Raw genomic sequence first — 19571 nt, forward strand, 5'->3', positions numbered from 1 at the left:
ACCGTTGATAATTTCCTCAGAGGCATCTCTTTCTCTATAGAAATATTATTACAAAGGCAGTAAACCATATCTGCTGACTTACATTCTGGAAGAAAATATAATGACAACCTCGTAAATACCTTCTTGTCTATGGAGAAAGTTACTGCATTCAAATCTCACTTTTCTAAGCCAAGAAAGCTAATATAGTACAGTTATTGTACACTATTTTTTGGCAAATGTTGTGTAAAACAGGATGGAATATGTTAACAGATCTAATAGATTTTAATATTTTTAAAAAAGAAAGACACAGAAAGCCTTCAACCAACTTTTTATTGTCCTTAAAATGATTGTTTACATCGTTTCATGAGTAGAAGAAAATACAACCAGTCTCACAATAACCATTTAGATATAAAATGTATAATCCAAGAACATCTCTCTTCAAACCAGTAGGACACTGTCACTGGTGATGAGAATGTTGTTATATGAAGCAATCGTATATTCTTCCATAATTTAATATGCAACTGAGGCATTATGTTAAATGTATCAAGGATGAAGCCTATCAAATGCTAAGTGATTATAGAAATGCTGATTGAATAAATTTACTTAGAAATGGGATAATCTAAGGGATAGAGGTTAATCCACAGGTCAGTAGACCAAAGCCCAAAGACTACCTTTCCTTCCTGTGGGATACTTGACAAGAGATTTCAGGCTTCTCCACTTCTTTGGCACAAGCATAATCTGTCTGGCAAGCCATAGTTCCTAGTTGCTTCTTAGTGATGCTCCAGGGCTAAATAAGATAAAATTTATGTGCTATGCTTAAGCTCCATTGAGGCAAGGCACTAAATAAACTTCAGGATAATTTATGAATCGTGTTTGCATTAGTGATGTCCAAGTCCATCTCATAAAATGAATAAATGAGAACAGGAGGCCAATGCTGAGCACTTAGTGAAAAGCTCAGTATACTTTGGGCAATGGTGATGAGCCCAAATAAAACCACTTTATATCTAAAATAATTTTTTACTAATCCAGGAGATTTTCACAAACACAAAAACCCTAACTCCTTCCAATGCCCAGACAATAGTTCACTGGCAGAACATCTGGTGTGTGAATCAGAGAACTGTATTATAGCAGCCCTAGTCTGATATCTAATATCTAATATCCTTTTAATTTACCATCATTTTTTTAAAACTTTATGGCTCTACTCCAGTGAATGTGCTTAGCAAGGAATGCCAAGATCCTGTCTTCTCTTCAGAGCCACATCCATAGGCCAGCGTCTCCCTACTTTTTTCTTTCCCTTCCAGTTGCATTTTACCTTTCTCTTTCTACCACTTAATCAGTGTCTGTTAATCTTAGCAATCTGTATCTAAGAGAAAGGACAGTGAGAATGTAATTGGAAGAGTTAAACATGAGCATATATTTGGAAATTCAATCCTTCTAATTGTTCTAGCTAGTAGTGATGATTTGGTATTGCTGCTTTTGGTTTGTTGTTTTGTTTTGCTTTGTTTTAGTAATGGACATCCTACCTACAATTTTCAGTATAACAACAGTTACAGCAAGTAAAGTGAATCAGGATAAGGTAAGCTTCTTATCTAGAAACTGTGAGGGCCCCAACTAATCACCAACCACTTTTGCTAAACCAACAAGTGATTTAATTTCTGTTTCCAAAGCCATAACTCTATGCTTTTATCAAACACTTTCTCTGACCTGCAGGAATGTGTTTATTTGGAGTTTATAAAGGAAATCTAGAAGGGAAACACTATTCATATAAGCATGACAAACCTCAGCTGATTTTAAACAAACACCCAAGTGCAGGAATAAAACAGAGTATCTTATATGTCTATAAACCAAGTCAGAATGCTTCCTCCAGAGAAAAGACACATACATTCCCAACCTAATACTGCTTGTTTTTAGAAATACAAACTAAGGTCATATTAAGCCAGGTTAAGAGGAGGAGAAGGTAGCTGCCCTTCACAAGTTTATCCATTCAGAGAGGAAGAAGTCAAGGGGAAAATTGCTCTCCTCTGACTAATGCAGTATAATTGTTTCCTCATGATGGTGCCCCTCCATTTTTCTCCCTTCAGACGTTCCCATGGCTACAAAAGGACATGACATACACACACACACACACATACATATATATATATTTTAAAAAGAATCACAAATCGCAGGGACATAAAATGGCTTCCTGTGGTTAATCTGAATTTGTCATTTTGCTTTTGAGATTTTCCTATTGGCCCACTTAACCCAGCACCTCATGTATAATGAATAATGTAAAGGGGGTATGGGGATGCCTATTTTAAGAGACCAAAAATGCCAGGTAACAACTTTAAGGCCATTACAATTTTATCCTACACACACACACACACACACACACACACACACTCACTAATAAGAAAGGAGTTCACTTAGAAGGATAATGCTCTAAGGATAAAACACATAGTACTGCTCTTTCTCACAACTCTTTAGATGACTTGAAGAGTAAAAATTATGTTTATGTGGACTATGCAGGGAATTTTAAATTGAATCAGTAAATTCCAGAATGTCATCAATCAAGAAATTTTTTAAAAAGAATTTTTTTAAAGAGAGGTAACATTAAGCTGAAACAGAAGGGCACATTTCTCCCTCCTCAATGTGATGTTTGTTCCTTTGCACTAAAGGGGAGTGAAAGTCATATGTTCCTAATGGGGAATCAGAAAATTGTTTTCTCAATGTCTGCTCATTTCAAAACCAGTACAATGCACACATGTGAAGCTAATGAAACAAACAAGAATTAGACTAAAAAAAGTGTCTAGCAGACAATCACTGCAGTTCATACAGATTGGACAAAATTTTGGAGATTTCATCTCCTAGTTTCCCTGCTGTTATGTAACTAGGAGGTTTTACTTCTTCTGGGACCTAAAGATATATCCTCATTCCCTTTTTTCTATTTAATAAACTCAAATCCGTTACCTAGTAGCCTTTCTGCCAGCTTTGTTCATGCTGACTTGAACAGGGCAATCTGCTACATCAGATGCAAGCTGTGAGACACGTTTTCATTCCAATAGACTCCAAAGCTGAAGGCAAGAACTTCATCAAAAATTGTAAAATGGAGATCAAACATATTTCTAATTTAACTACCTTAGAGTTGAGGAATGCTGTGTAATTACTGTCCATAAAAACTTGCACTGCATTCCACAGAGCAGCACGCCCTCCCAGGTGTTCATGCACGTGTCTTCTACGAGAGGCTACAAGTTTAATAGATTGAACTTTTAATGGATACATCAATTTAGGCTTCCCACAAAGCTATAGATTGAAATGGTATGTACCACATAACTGTGGCTAACACACTAAAATGGACAATAGCAACAATTTAGCAGATAGCATTTTAACAAAAGTAGCCTAGGGATTTATTTTTGTTGGTTTGATTTTCTAAAAAAACATACTTGGTTCATGCTTGTATTCCATTTTATAAGCTCTACAACTTTGAACATATACTGTCTAGATCCAAGCAGGTCACCTACCCAAATAATGAAAATGCACTAAAAATGAAAGTCTCCAGGCCTAAAGCAATGGGCGATGAAGGCTCAGTGCAGCCTCTGCTGGCACTGTGCAACTGTCTCAGGATGCCACAAACCAGCGTCCCAGCTACCAGAGTCGGCAGGAGTCCATGCCTCTGTTCATCGTGGAATTGGGTGGACAGTTAAATGCTTTCTGGAATTCTTCAAAGTTACTAATTGCACCATTGACCCTGAAAAAAGGTATGTCAAAGCATATGTCATACAATTCTTGCACATCAACAGGTTCTGTATAAAACTATAGCAGAATATTGCTAAAAAGAATGTTGCCATTCTTTTAATCTATTTACAGGGAGACAACTTTTCAAAAAAAAATGAACAGACTAGAACCAGCATCTCCTGAATGCCAAGCAAATGCCCCATTACTCTTCCAACAGTCTTCAAATTCTTATAAAACTGTATTGTCACCAGTATTAGTTTTTCTAACTTTTTAAAAACTTTATAGAAAATATAACGGACCTATACAAAATATTACATGTAGAACTTGACAGTTTTTTGTGTGTATGTGCCCGTATTACTACCTGCCAGATCAAGACATTCCAGCACCCAGTAGGCTCCCGCCTGTTCCATACCAACAGCATCTCCAAAGATAACTACTATTCTGACTTCTATTGCCATAGCTTTGCCTGATTTTGAACTTCATGTGAATGGAATCCACGGTATGTACTGTTTGGTCTTTGACTTCTTTCACCGAATATAATGTCTGTAAGAGTCATCCATGTTGTTGCATTTCCCGCTATTTTTAAAGAATTCATTCAATCTACAGAAACATTTTCTCTGAATTAGTGTTAGGTATGGAAGCTCATAGTTGCCCAGAATTTGATTAATGCAACAATCAATTAATGAATGGTATCTAGTTATTACTGATGAATAATTCTTCACTGGAGTTAGCTCCAATATAGCCTACATTCTTATAGGCTTCCAACTACAGTAAAGACTGGATTCCTATGCAGTACTTTGATTGCAGCTGTCTTTTGGAAGTGATATTGCCGTTGTGTGATTTCTGCTGCACTCAAAATCTACAATTAGTTACTGCAGACCTCAGTAACAAGCCAGCACACACACAAAAAAACTTCCCCCTTTCATCTACTTCTTACTCAACTCCATGTTCAAAGGGTTGACTAGAGACTCAGCATTCTCAGTCACTATTTCTTCCCTAATGACTTTGTTACCTACGGGCATTTGAATAAATGTAATGCACTATATCCAAAAAATCCTCATAACCGCTTGTGTTTTAGCTGAATATATGGGTAGGGATGCATATTTCATAGTATGATTCACCCTAGGCAAGTGTTAAAGATAGAATATAGCTGATAATTAGTAAGCATACACTGTAAAATTCAACATTACAGGCAACTAGTTAAAGGAAATAAGTTTCTGAAAACTTGTATCTGTTGAGTAATTAATCTACTGTGTGGTTTCATCTGCACCATTTGTCAGTGGGAACACATTTTAGTACATTCGAGACCGTCAGCCTTCATGACAGTTTAGCCCAGTGGCGGAGAAATTTCCAACACAGTGATTAGATTTTTATGCTAGTGGGTAATTTATAATAAATTTCTGAAGCATTTCTAAGGCAAGATCTTAGGAATAAGATTTTAAAATATAGAAGAAATTTTAGATAGCTTTCTTGCAATATGCTAATGGATTCATTTAAACATTAAATATAAAGATATCCAGATATAATATCCTAAACAAAGAATGAATACATATAAATTGTTATGGTTTTTGCATTTCTCATCATACTTATCTTTCCCCTACTACAGAAAATTTCTGTCAACCTATAGGACCGAGTACAGGGTGAGTAATACTAACTTTAATTTTATTTGTACTTAATGTTTTATACATTCTGACAAATAAGACTGTAATTCATAATCCTCTTCCCTTTTTGTATAAGCTACTGTTTCAAAATATGATCCAAAGTGCAAGCCAAAATGTAGACTCTCTAACTCTAGATATAAATTATAATTGCTAAATAATACTATGTATCCTCCTTTGTGTTCAGAGCTATTTAGAAAGTGGCCATTCATTCATGTTTGCTGTTTGACTGTGTGAAAGAAGAAGAGGTATTAAAGGGGATATTCTTTACAACAAAGTAAACCATAGCTCTAGGTGTTTTAAGGCAGAGTACATCAAATCTCATCCTTGCCTAAGACAATAAAGGCTTTTTGGACCAAAAGAGTAAGCAGTTGAGTAAGTCCAATAATGCAGTTTACTGAGACTCTTTCAAAAACTGGAAGATAATGCGATGTAATACTAAAGCTATGATTTGGATTCCAAATTGCCTCTGGAGTCTTGTATAGTCTCATTGGCACTTAATGTAGCACTAGACTAGAGATATGTACAAGTACCCACCAGCAGAAATTCAGGTGAGAGAGTGCTGACTAAACCAGCTTACTACTAATGAAAGAAGATACTTAGTTTCTGTGTGGCCAGATATTTTTTGGCTGCAAAATGGAAATCATACAGTTCACAATATGCGATTTTTTTCAGATCACCTATCTGGTAGAGCCCTTGGATGGCTGGGTGGGGGAGAAAGGGGGGAGATGCACTGTTAAAAACTGCCGTCACCCCTTTGCCCATTTACCTAAACTGAGGGGGACTGTGAGCACCAATTTGGACTTGTTCTCGGGCAGCTTCTGGTCTGTAGGAATTGCACCTCACCTAGAAGAGAAAAGCATCCCAACAAATGAGCTTTCATTCCAATTATGTATTTTCTACTGTCTTAAATGCTCCAAATTATACTGAAGAATAATTTTAGAATCAGTGGATGACAAACAGTTTTAGTAGATCAAATAAAACCGTCATTGGTAATAACATCTATTATTCTGATCCCCAGAGTAGAAGATTCTATCAATGTGAATAATTTCACAATTTGAGTAAGTGAGAAAGGTTTTCAGACAAGTGCTTTAAATCAAGAGAATCGTATATGTGCCCAGGAATCCACTAGTGTATTCATTCAATGAATTTAATGTTTGAAATAGTCCTTCTCAAATTTAACCATACTCATTCAAATCAATAAAATGAATCAGCCACCCATTATTGAGGATGGTGATGAGAAGTTAGTAGTCTGCCCCTGAGTGCCTTGCTTGCTTCACCCTAGTCTGGGCCTAGGATTGATGTACACTTCTCCATCTCCTTTGAAGTTGGGCATGGCGATATGGCTTGTTCTGGCCAATGAAGTGTGAGCAGAAGCCGAAGTAATATATGTTACTTCCTGGCAGAAGCTTTAAAACCTGACAGAAGTTTTAAGAGCCTTAAGAACAATTGAAGATGCTACACTAACGGCCAGTGCACACATCCTTATCCTTCTTTTCTACTTCTGTGTTATCCACAGAAGCACATGCCAAGATACAGACTCTAAAACCCAAGTTTTGTGTCTGTTTGTTTGTTTTGACATGGAGTCTGGCTCTGTCACCCAGGATGGAGTACAATGGCACAATCTTGACTCATTGCAACCTCCACCTCCTGGTTTCAAGCGATTCTCCTGCCTCAGCCTCCCAAGTAGCTGGGATTACAGGTGCACACCACCAAGCCCAACTAATTTTTGTATTTTTTTTTATTATACTTTAAATTCTGGGGTACATGTGCAGAACGTGGAGGTTTGTTACACACGTATACATGTGCTATGGTGATTTGCTGCACCCATCAACCCGTCCTCTACATTAGGTATTTCTCCTAATGCTATCCCTCCCCTAGTCCCCCACCCCCTGACAGGCCCTGGTGTGTGATGTTCCCCTCCTTGGGTCCATGTGTTCTCATTGTTCAACTCCCATTTATGAGTGAGAAAATGTGGTGTTTGGTTTTCTGTTCTTGTGTGTGTTTGCTGACAATGATGGCTTCCAGCTTCATCCATGTCCCTGCAAAGAACATGAGCTCATTCTTCTACATGGCTGCATAGTATTCCATGGTGTGTATGTGTCACATTTTCTTTATCCAGTCTATCATTGATGGGCATTTGCATTGGTTCCTAGTCTTTGCTATTGTGAACAGTGCTGCCATAAACATACGTGTGCATGGCATCTTTATAGTAGAATGATTTATAATCCTTTGGGTATATACCCAGTAATGGGATTGCTGGGTCAAATGGGATTGCTGGTTCTAGATCCTTGAGGAATTGCCATACTGTCTTCCACAATGGTTGAACTAATTTACACTCCCACCAACAGTGTAAAAGTGTTCCTATTTCTCCACATCCTCTCCAGCATGTAGTTTCCTGACTTTTTAATGATTGCCATTCTAACTGGCATGAGATGGTATCTCGTTGTGGTTTATGATTTGAATTTCTCTAATGACCAGTGATAATGAGCATTTTTCATGTTTGTTGGCTGCATAAATGACTTATTTTAAGAAGTGTCTGTTCATATCCTTCACTCACTTTTTGATGGGGTTGGTTTTTTTTTTCTTGTAAATTTGTGTAAGTTCTTTGTAGATTCTGGGTAGTAGCCCTTTCTCAGATGGGTAGATTACAAAAACTCTCTCCCATTCTCTAGGTTGCCTGTTCACTCTGATGATAGTTTCTTTTGCTGTGCAGAAGTTCTTTAATTAGACTCTATTTGTTAATTTTGGCTTTGGCTGTTTTAGACATAAAGTCCTTGCCCATGCCTATGTCCTGAATGGTATTGCCCAGGTTTTCTTCTAGGATTTTTATGGTGCTAGGTCTAACGTTTAAGTCTTTGATTCATCTTGAGTTGATTTTTTTTGTATAACGTGTAAGGAAGGGGTCCAGTTGCAGTTTTCTGCATATGGCTAGCCAGTTTTCCCAACACCATTTATTAAATACGGAATATTTTCCACATTGCTTATGTGTGTCAGGTTTGTCAAAGATCAGATGGTGGTAGATGTGTGGTGTTATTTCTGAGGCCTCCGTTCTGTTCCCTTGGTCTATATATCTGTTTTGGTACCAGTACCATGCTGTTTTGGTTACTGTAGCCTTGCAGTAAAGTTTAAAGTCAGGTAGCGTGATGCCTCCAGCTTTGTTCTTTTTGCTTAGGATTGTCTTGGTTATATGGGCCCTTTTTGGTTCCCTATGAAGTTTAACGTAGTTTTTTCGAATTCTGTGAAGAAAGTCAGTGGTAGCTTGATGGGGATAGCATTGAATCTCTAAATTACTTTGGAAAGTATGGCCATTTTCACAATATTGATTCTTCCTATCCGTGAGCATGGTATGTTCTTCCATTTGTTTGTGTCCTCTTTTATTTCCTTGAGCAGGAGTTTGTAGTTCTCCTTGAAGAGGTCCTTCACATCCCTTGTAAGTTGTATTCCTAGGTATTTTATTCTCTTAGTGGCAATTGTGAATGGGAGTTCACTCATGATTTGGCTCTGTTTGTCTGTTATTGGTGTACAGGAATGCTTGTGATTTTTGCACATTGATTTTGTATCCTGAGACTTTGCTGAAGTTGCTTATCAGCTTAAGGAGATTTTGGGCTGAGACGATGGGGTTTTCTTAATATACAATCATGTCGTCCACAAACAGAGACAATTTGACTTCCTCTCTTGCTATCTGAATACCCTTTATTTCTTTCTCTTGCCTGATTGCCCTGGCCAGAACTTCCAACACTATGTTGAATAGGAGTGGTGAGAGAGGGCATCCGTGTCTGATGCCGGTTTTCAAAGGGAATGCTTCCAGTTTTTGCCCATTCAGTATGATATTGGCTGTGAGTTTGTCATAAATAGCTCTTATTATTTTGAGATACGTTCCATCAATACCTAGTTTATTGAGAGTTTTTAGCATCAAGGGGTGTTGAATTTTGTTGAATGCCTTATTAAGATAATCGTGTGGTTTTTGTCATTGGTTCTGTGTATGTGATGGATTGTATTTATTGATTTGCATATGCTAAACCAGCCTTGCATCCCAGGTATGAAGCCAACATAAGCTTTTTGATGTGCTGCTGGATTTGGTTTGCCAGTATTTTGTTGAGTATTTTCGCATCGATGTTCATCAGGGATACTGACCTAAAATTTTCGTTTTTTGTTGTGCCTCTGCCAGATTTTGGTATCAGCATGATGCTGGCCTCATGAAATGAGTTAGGAAGGATTCCCTCTCTTTCTGTTGTTTGGAACAGTTTCAGAAGGAATGGTACCAGCTCCTCTTTGTACCTCTGGTAGAATTCGGCTGTGAATCTGTCTCATACTGGACTTTTTTTGGTTGGTAGGCTATTAATTGCTGCCTCAATTTCAGAGCCTATTATTGGTCTATTCAGGGACTCAACTTCTTCCTGGTTTAGTCTTGGGAGGGTGTATGTGTCCAGGAATTTATCCATTTCTTCTAGATTTTCTAGTTTATTTGGATAGAGGTGTTTATAGTATTCTCTGATGGTGGTGTGTATTTCTGTGGGATCGGTGGTGATATCCCCTTTATCAATCATTTTTTATTGCATCTATTTGATTCTTCTCTCTTTTATTCTTTATTAGTCTGGCTAGTAGTCTATTTTGTTGATCTTTCTGAAAAACCAGGCTCCTGGATGCACTGATTTTTTGAAGGGGTTTTCGTGTCTCTGTCTCCTTCAGTTCTGCTCCAATCTTAGTTGTTTCTTGTCTTCTGCTAGCTTTTGAATGTGTTTGCTCTTGCTTCTCTAGTTTTTTTAATTGTGATGTTAGGGTGTCAATTTTAGATCTTTCCTGCTTTCTCTTGTGGGCATTTAGTGCTATAAATTTCTCTCTACACATTGCTTCAAATGTGTCGCAGAGATTCCGGTACGTTGTGTCTTTGTTCTCATTAGTTTCAAAGAACATCTTTATTTCTGCCTTCATTTTGTTACTTACCTAATAGTCATTCAGGAGCAGGTTGTTCAGTTTCCATGTAGTTGCGGAGTTTTGAGTGAGTTTCTTAATCCTGAGTTCTAATTTGTTTGCACTGTGGTCTGAGAGATTGTTTGTTATGATTTTCGTTCTTTTGCATTTGCTAAGAAGTGTTTTACTTCCAACTATGTGGTCAGTTTTGGAATAAGTGTGATGTAGTGCTGAGAAGAATGTATATTCGGTTGATTTGGGATGTAGAGTTCTGTAGATGCCTATTAGGTCCACTTGGTCCAGAGCTGAGTTCAAGTTCTGGATATCCTTGTTACTTCTGTCTCGTTGATCTGTCTAGTGTTGACAGTGGGGTGTTAAAGTCTCCCACTGTTATTGTGTGGGAGTCTAAGTCTCTTTGTAGGTCTCTAAGAACTTGCTTTATGAATCTGGGTGCATATGCATTTAGGATAGTTAGCTCTTCTTGTTGCATTGATCCCTTTACCATTATGTAATGCTCTTCTTTGTCTCTTTTGATCTTTGTTGGTTTAAAGTCTGTTTTATCAGAGACTAGGATTGTAACCTCTGCTTTTTTGTTTGTTTTTTTACTTTCCATTTGCTTGGTAGACCTTCCTCCATCCCTTTATTTTGAGCTTATGTGTGTCTCTGCATGTGAGATGGGTCTCCTGAATACAGCACGCTGATGGGTCTTGACTCTTTATCCAATTTGCCAGTCTGTCTTTTTTAATTGAGGCATTTAGCCCCTTTATATTTAAGGTCAATATTGTTATCTGTGAATTTGATCCTGTCATTATGATGCTACCTGGATATTTTGTCAATTAGTTGATGCAGTTTCTTCATAGTGTTGATGGTCTTTACAATTTGGTATGTTTTTGCAGTGGCTGGTACTAATAGTAGTGCTTCCTTCAAGAGTTCTTGTAAGGCAGGCCTGGCGGTGACAAAATCTCTCAGCCTTTGCTTGTCTATAAAGGATTTTATTTCTCCTTTACTGATGAAGTTTAGTTTGGCTGGATATGAAATTGTGGGTTGAAAATTCTTTCCTTTGAGACTGTTGGATATTCGCCCCCTCTCTCTTCTGGCTTGTAGCATTTCTGGAGAGAGATCCACTGTTAGTCTGATGGGCTTCCCTTTGTGGGTAACTCGACCTGTCTCTCTGGCTGCCCTTAACATTTTTCCTTCCTTTCAACCTTGGTGAATCTGATGATTATGTGTCTTGCAGTTGCTCTTCTCGAGGAGTATCTTTGTGGCGTTCTCTGTGTTTCCTGAATTTGAATGTGGGCCTGCCTCACTAGGTTGGGGAAGTTCTCCTGAATAATATCCTGCAGAGTGTTTTCCAACTTGGTTCCATTCTCTCCATCACTTTGAGGTACACCAATCAAATGTAGATTTGATCTTTTCACATAGTACCATATTTCTTGGAAGCTTTGTTCATTTCTTTTCACTCCTTTTTCTCTAATCTTGTCTTCTCGTTTTATTTCATTGAGTTGATCTTCAATCTCTGACGTCCTTTCTTCCGCTTGATCAATTTGGCTGTTGATACTTGTGTATGCTTCACAAAGTTCTCGTGCTGTCTTTTTTAGCTCCATCAGGTCGTTTATGTTCTTCTTCTCTAAACTGGTTATTCTAGTTAGCAATTCATTTAACCTGTTTTCAAGATTCTTAGCTTCCTTGCATTGGGTTAGAACAAGCTCCTTTAGCTCAGAGCAGTTTGTTATTACCCACCTTCTGAAGCCTACTTCTATCGATTCATCAAAATCATTCTCCGTCCAGTTTTGTTCCCTTGCTGATGATCCTCGAAGGAGAAGAGGCATTCTGGTTTTTGGAATTTTCAGCCTTTTTGCACTGGTTTCTCCCCATCTTCGTGGATTTTCAGGCTCCTTTGCTGCAGGTCTGCTGGAGTTTGCTGGAGGTCCTCTCCAGACCCTGTTTGCCTGGGTATCACCAGCAAAGGCTACGATTGCTGCCTGCTCCTTCCTCTGGAAGCTTTGTCCACAGAGGGGCACCTGCCAGATGCCAGTCAGAGCTATCCCTGTATGAGATGTCTGTCGGCCCCTAATGGGAAGTGTCTCCCAGTCAGGATACATGGGAGTCAGGGACCCACTTGAGGAGGCAGTCTGACCCTTAGCAGAGCTTGACTGCTGCACTGGCTGTCAGGCAGGGACGTTTACATCTGCTGAAGCTGTGCCCACAGCTGCCCCTTCCCCCACATGCTCTGTCCCAGGGAGATGGGGGTTTTATTTATAATTCCCTGACTGGGACTGCTGCCTTTTTTTCAGAGATGCCCTGCCTAGAGAGGCAGTCTGGTCACAGTGGCCTTGCTGAGCTGCTGTGAGCTCTGCCTAGTTCAAACTTCCCAGTGGCTTTGTTTATACTGTGAGGGTAAACTGCCTAGTTCAAACTTCCCAGTGGCTTTGTTTATACTGTGAGGGTAAAACTGCCTACTCAAGCCTCAGCAATGGCAGACGCCCCTCCCAACTCTAAGCTTAAGCATCCCAGGTCAACCTCAGACTGCTGTGCTAACAGTGACAATTTCAAGCCAGTAGATCTTAGCTTGCTGTGCTCCATGGGGGTGGGACCTGCCAAGCCCTGTACTGCAGGGAATCTCCTGGTCTGCCAGTTGCGAAGACTGTGGGAAATGCACAGTATCTGGACTGGAGTGCATTCTTCCTCCTGGTACAGTCTCTCATGGATGCCCTTGGCTAGGAACGGGACATCCCCTGACCCCTTGTGCTTCTGGGGTGAAGCAATGTCCCACCCTGCTTCGGCTTGCCCTCTGTGGGCTGCACCACTGTCCAACCAGTCCCAGTGAGATGAACCAGGTACCTCAGTTGGAAATGCAGAAATCACCCACCTTCTGTGTCAGTCTCACTGGGAGCTGCAGACCAGAGCTGTTCCTATTAGGCCATCTTGCCTAATTTTTGTATTTCTTTTTTTTTTGGAGAGACGGGGTTTGGCCATGTTGGCCAGGCTGGTCTCAAACTCCTGACCTCAGGCGATCCACCCACCTTGGCCTCCCAAAGTGCTGGGATTACAGGCTGTGCCCGGCCCAAAACCCAAGTTCTTGAGTAAAAACTACAAGAGCCCCACTGCTGACTCCTGTTGGACATGGAGAGTGAACAAGAAATAAACTTTTGTTGTGTTGTTTCTGCAGCATAACCTACTTTATCCTGACTTGCCATATGACTTGAGATATGATATGGTCTTTATGAATTGAACTAGGACACATAAATATGGAAAAAATATTCTAAGTGGAGGGAGAAATGGGAGCAAAGATATGTTTGAGGGGAAAGAGAACAAGACATTCAACTAGGCTGGAGTATATGGTGCATAACGGGCAGCAGTGGGAGAGGAAGGACAGTGTCAGATTTCTGAAGTCCTGAACAGCTGGCCAGAGTGTTTAAACTATATTTAAAAGTCATTCTTGAGTAGGAAAATAATAAAATCCAGATTTTTAAAAAGATTTATCTGGCAGGGGTGTACAATGGAAGGAAGAAATTAGAGACTAGTTAGATTATTTATAGATGCCAGGAAGAATGGATATCCACTAAATAAGTAGAAAATAGAATGGAAAGAAGTAGAAGGATTAGAATATCTGAGAAAAATGAGAGGTCTCAGCAACTGTAGGGATATAGAAAGCAGGAAAGGTGATATGATGTTGTTGCTTTTGATGAAGATAAACCACCAGTTACATTGGTTCTGAATTCGACTTTGAATATGTTTTGTAATGTGATTCCTTAATTTCCTCAGAAGCTGGCTAATGTGAAGTAGTTTCTGGCATTTGATTTTAACCTCTTTTCTTATATTATTTCTTCTTATACTCTTACACTATAATATAGTATTGTCTTTGCTTAATATATCACTTAAGAGACTTCGGAAAACACATTATGCCTGCTACTGTTTTCTTAGTACCTTCCCAGGAGGGAAAGTAATTTTACCCCTTATAAGCAGACTTACTTTAAAGTGCAAAAGATTGAAAAATCTCCTCATTCTGTCAGTGGGAAAAGATCCAAGATAAATTTCTCACTAGTGATATAAAATAGCTTTCCACTCCCCGTCCCTCCAACCCCCCGCCAAATCTCTTTAGTTTAAAATAAATCAGATATAGTTTGGTATTATATCTGGAAACATTTCAGAATTATAAGTAACATCACTATCAATTAGTTTATTTTTTTTACAAAGAGATGTTGTGGGCTAGGATGTAAACAGTAAGAACTGATAGATCACTGTACTTTGTCCTCTAGAGCAGGGGTTAGCAAACTTTTTCTGGAAAGAGACAGATGGTAAAGATTTTAGGCTTTGAAGACTATAAGGTCCCTGTTTCAACTATTCAACTCTGCCACTGTAGCACAAAACCAGCTACAGATCATGAATAAATGAAGGAATGTGGCTGCTTTCCAATAAAACATTATTTACAAAAAGACAGCAGGCCATATTTGGCCCTAGTTTGCCAATCCCAACTCTAGAAAGTTCCATCTATGAAAACTAAAATTCTTGAACATTTGGAGAGCAGTTAGGTACTCAACTGCATAGTAATGAAAGTAAGTGTAAAAGGAGTTGAAGATAAAATAAAATAATAAGGACTGGAGTCCTTGGGAATATGTGGAGGTAATGGAACTCAATATGGATCCTAAAGGATGAAGCTTACACTGAATAATCATCTGAGGGGGAAGAGTAGGAAGGGTTGCATTATAGAAGGAGAATCAGAAGCAAAGCCAGAGAGACAGTAATGGGCATGACATTGTAGGGTAGAAGTGAGGATACTTGCCCCATTAAGGCTGAGTTTTTTTCTCACCCAATGAAGTTATGGGAAATTGAATTGGATTAGGTGGAGTTGGAAATTTGGGAAGCCAGATGGAGGTGTTTGGCTTCAATGTGGTAGGCATTTGGGAGCCACTGTAGGTCTTTCAAGCAGGTTGGTAATGAAATAAAAGTGGGATTTCAATGGTATGTAAAACAGTGGTTAAAAAAAAAAATGCTGAAGTCAGATTAACATTCCATAAGGCTGTTGGGATAATCCAGAGTAGAGGATATTAAGATTATGCCCATATGTGATGAGATAGGGTAATGGGGATGCTATGGACTAAATGTTTCTGCCCCCCAAAATCCTTATGTTGAAGCCCTAATCAATGTGATGGTATTAGGAGTTGGGCCTTTGGGAGGCAATTAAATCATGAGGGTGGAGCCCTCATGAATGGGATTAGTACCCATATAAGAGGCCAGAGAGCTAGCTAGCTCTTTCCACCATGTGAGGACACAGAGAAAAATTGGCTGTGTGTAACCCAGAAGAAAGCCCGCACCAGAACTCGATCCCACTAGCACTCTGATCTGAGACTTCCAGCCTCCAGAACTGTGATAAATTTGTTGTTTATAAGCCACCTAGTCTATGACACTTTTACACTTTGTTATAGCAGCCTAAACTGTCTAAAACAGGAGAGAAGATGTTGAATCTGAAAAGCATTTAAAAGTATAAAACATCGAGAAGAACTAGAAGATGGCCAAATAGGAACAGCGCCGGTCTGTAGCTCCCAGCTACATCAATGCAGAAAGTGGGTGATTCCTGCATTTCTAAGTGAGGTACCCAGTTCATCTCATTGGCACTGGTTGGACAGTGGGTGCAGGGCCACAGAAGGTGAGCCTAAGCAGGGTCTGGTGTCACCTTACCCAGGAGGTGCAAGGGGTCAGGGAATTTTCTCCCCTACCCAAGGGAAGGCATGAGGGACTCAGCCTGAGGAACCGTGCACTCCAGTCCAGATACTGCACTTTTCTCATGGTCTTCACAACCTGCAGAACAGGAGATTCCCTCCGGTGCCTACCCCACCAGGGCCCCGGGTTTCAAGCACAAAACTGGGTGGCCGTTTGGGCAGACACTGAACTAGCTGCAGGAGATTTTTTGTTGTTCTTGTTTTTCTGTGTGTGTGGTTTTTTTGTTTGTTTGTTTGTTTGTTTTGATACCCCAGTGGTGGTGGGAACGCCAGCAAGACAGAACCATTCACTCCCATCAAAAGCGGTGCTGAAGCCAGGGAGCCAAGTGGTCCGGCTTGGCGGGCCCCAACCCCACAGAGCCCAGCAAGCTAAGATCCACTGGCTTGAAATTCTCACTGCCAGTACAGCAGCAGTCTAAGATCGACCTGGGATGCTCGAGCTTGGTGGGAGAAGAAGGGGCATCCCCCATTGCTGAGGCTTGAGTAGGTGGTTTTACCCTCACAGTGTAAACGAAGCCACTGGGAAGTTTGAACCGGGAGGAGCTCAGCAAAGCCACGGTAGCCAGACTTGCAGATGTCACCTCTCTGGGCAGGGCATCTCTGAAAAAAAGGCAACAGCCCCAGTCAGGGAATTAAAACCCCCATCTCTCTAGGACAGAGCACCTGGGGGAAGAGGTGGCTGTGGGCACAGCTTCAGCAGACTGACTTACACGTCCCTGCCTGACAGTTCTGAAGAGAGCAGCAGATCTCCCAGCACAGCGTTCGAGCTCTGCTAAAGGTCAGACTGCCTCAAGTGGGTCCCTGACCCCCGTGTATCCTGACTGGGAGACACCTCATACAGGAGAGCTCTGGCTGGCATCTGGCAGGTGCCCCTCTGGGACGAAGCTTCTGGAGGAAAGAACAGGCAGCAATTTTTGCTGTTCTGCAGCCTCTGCTGGTGATACCCAGGCAAACAGGGTCTGGAGTAGAACTCCAGCAGACCTGCAGCAGAGGAGCCTGTTTGTAAGAAGGAAAACTAACAAACAGAAAGAAATAGCACGTCCACTAAAATACCCCATCTGAAGGTCACCAACATCAAAGACCAGAGGTAGATAAATCCACAAAGATGCAGAGAAACCAGCACAAAACAGCTAAAAATTCCAAAAACCAGAACACTTCCTTGCCAGCAAGGGAACAAAATTGGACGGAGAATGATTTTGATGAAATGACAGAAGTAGGCTTCAGAAGGTGGGTAGTAACAAACTGCTCCGAGCTAAAGGAGCTTGTTCTAACCCAATGCAAGGAAGCTAAGAACCTTGAAAACAGGTTAAATCAATTGCTAACTAGAATAACCAGTTTAGAGAGCATAAACGACCTGATGGAGCTAAAAAAGACAGCACGAGAACTTTGTGAAGCATACACAAGTATCAACAGCCAAATTGATCAAGCGGAAGAAAGGACGTCAGAGATTGAAGATCAACTCAATGAAATAAAACGAGAAGACAAGATTAGAGAAAAAGGAGTGAAAAGAAATATGGTACTATGTGAAAAGACCAAATCTATGTCTTATTGCTGTACCTAAAAGTGACAGGGAGAATGAAACCAAGTTGGAAAACACTCTTCAGGATATTATCCAGGAGAACTTCCCCTCCCTAGCAAGACAGGCCCACATTCAGATTCAGGAAATACAGAGAACACCACTAAGATACTGCTCGAGAAGAGCAGCCCAAGACACATAATAGATTCACCAAGGTTGAAAGGAAGGAAAAAGTGTTAGGGGCAGCCAGAGAGAAAGGTTGGGTTACCCACAAAGGGAAGCCCATCAGACTAACAGAGGATATCTAGGCAGAAACTCTCCAAGCCAGAAGAGAGTGAGGGCCAATACGCAACATTCTCAAGGGAAAGAATTTTCAACCAGGAATTTCATATCCAGCCAAACTAAGCTTCATAAGTGAAGGAGAAATAAAATCCTTTATAGACAAGCAAATGCTGAGAGATTTTGTCACCACCAGGCCTGCCCTACAAGAGCTCCTGAAGGAAGGACTAAACATGGAAAGGAACAACTGGTACCAGCCACTGCAAAAACATACCAAATTGTAAAGACCATCAACACTATGAAGAAACTGCATCAACTAATGGGCAAAATAACCAGCTGGCATCATAATGACAGGGTCAAATTCACACATAATAATACTAACCTTAAATGTAAATGGGTTAAATGCTCCAATTAAAAGACCCAGACTGGCAAACTGGAAAAAGTCAAGACCCATCGGTGTACCGTATTCAGGAGACCCATCTCACGTGCAGAGACACACATAGGCTCAAAATAAAGGGATGGAGGCATATTTACCAAGCAAATGGAAAGGAAAAAGCAGAAGTGGCAATCCTAATCTCTGATAAAACAGACTTTAAATGAACAAAATCAAAAGAGACAAAGAAGAGCATTACATAATGGTAAAGGTGTCAACGCAACAAGGAGAACTAACTATCCTAAATATATATGCACACAATACAGAGCACCCAGATTCATAAAGCAAGTTCTTAGAGGCCTACAAAAAGACTTAGACTCTCACACAATAATAGTGGGAGACTTTACACCCCACTGTCAATATTAGATAAACGAGACAGAAAATTAACAAAGATATTCAGAACTTGAACTTAGCTCTGGACCAAGCGGACCTAATAGGCAATCTACAGAACTCTACACCCCAAATCAACAGAATATACATTCTTAGCACCTCATTGCACCTATTGTAAAATTGATCACATAATTTGAAGTAAAACACTTCTTAGCAAATGCAAAAGAAAGAAAATCGTAACAAACAATCTCTCAGACCACAGTGCAATCATATTAGAACTGAGGATTAAGAAACTCACTCAAAACCACACAGCTACATGGAAACTGAACAACCCTGAACAACCTGCTCCTGAATGAATACCGGGTAAATAACAAAATGAAGGCAGAAATAAAGATGTTCTTTGAAACCAATGAGAACAAAGACACAAAGTACCAGAATCTCTGGGACACATTTAAAGCCGTGTGTAGAGAGAAATTTATAGCACTAAATGCCCACAAGAGAAAACAGGAAAGATCTAAAATTGACACCCTAACATCACAATTAAAAGAACTAGAGAAACAAGAGCAAACACATTCAAAAGCTAGCAGAAGACAAGAAATAACCAAGATCAGAGCAGAACTTTAGGAGATAGACACATGAAAACCCCTTCAAAAACATCAATGCATCCAGGAGCTGTTTTTTTAAAAAGATCAACCAAATAGATGGACCACTAGCCAGACTAATAAAGAATAAAAGAGAAGAATCAAATAAATGCAATAAAAAATGATAAAGGGGATATCACCACTGATCCCACAGAAATACAAACACCTCTATGCAAATAAACTAGAAAATCTAGAAGAAATGGATAAATTCCTGGACACATACACCCTCCCAAGACTGAACCAGGAAGAAGTTGAATCCCTGAATAGACCAATAACAAGTTCTGAAATTGAGGCAGCAATTAATAGCCTACCAACCAGAAAAAGTCCAGGATGAGACAGATTCACAGCCGAATTCTACCAGAGGTACAAAGAGGAGCTGGTGCCATT

The 19571-nt window shown here is 40.0% G+C and overlaps 1 protein-coding gene across 2 annotated transcripts in view; it reads right to left on the reverse strand.

Moving 5' to 3' along the window:
• Positions 1-3603: 3603 nt before the first annotated feature.
• LOC105478221 (phosphate regulating endopeptidase X-linked) overlaps positions 3604-19571 on the reverse strand; it is a 222883-nt gene continuing 206915 nt past the window's right edge. Inside the window, exons 21-22 of one of the 2 annotated variants that reach the window (XM_011735347.3) lie at positions 6121-6197; positions 3604-3706 (exon numbers count right to left, since the gene is read on the reverse strand). In XM_011735347.3, the coding sequence (XP_011733649.1) occupies positions 3604-3706; positions 6121-6197 (180 nt within the window). The remainder of the gene's footprint in view (positions 3707-6120; positions 6198-19571) is intronic. The other variant, XM_011735348.3, reaches the window with a different exon arrangement.

This window comes from Macaca nemestrina, chromosome X (assembly GCF_043159975.1).
Source record: "Macaca nemestrina isolate mMacNem1 chromosome X, mMacNem.hap1, whole genome shotgun sequence".
In the NCBI taxonomy this organism is placed as follows: Eukaryota; Metazoa; Chordata; class Mammalia; order Primates; family Cercopithecidae; genus Macaca; species Macaca nemestrina.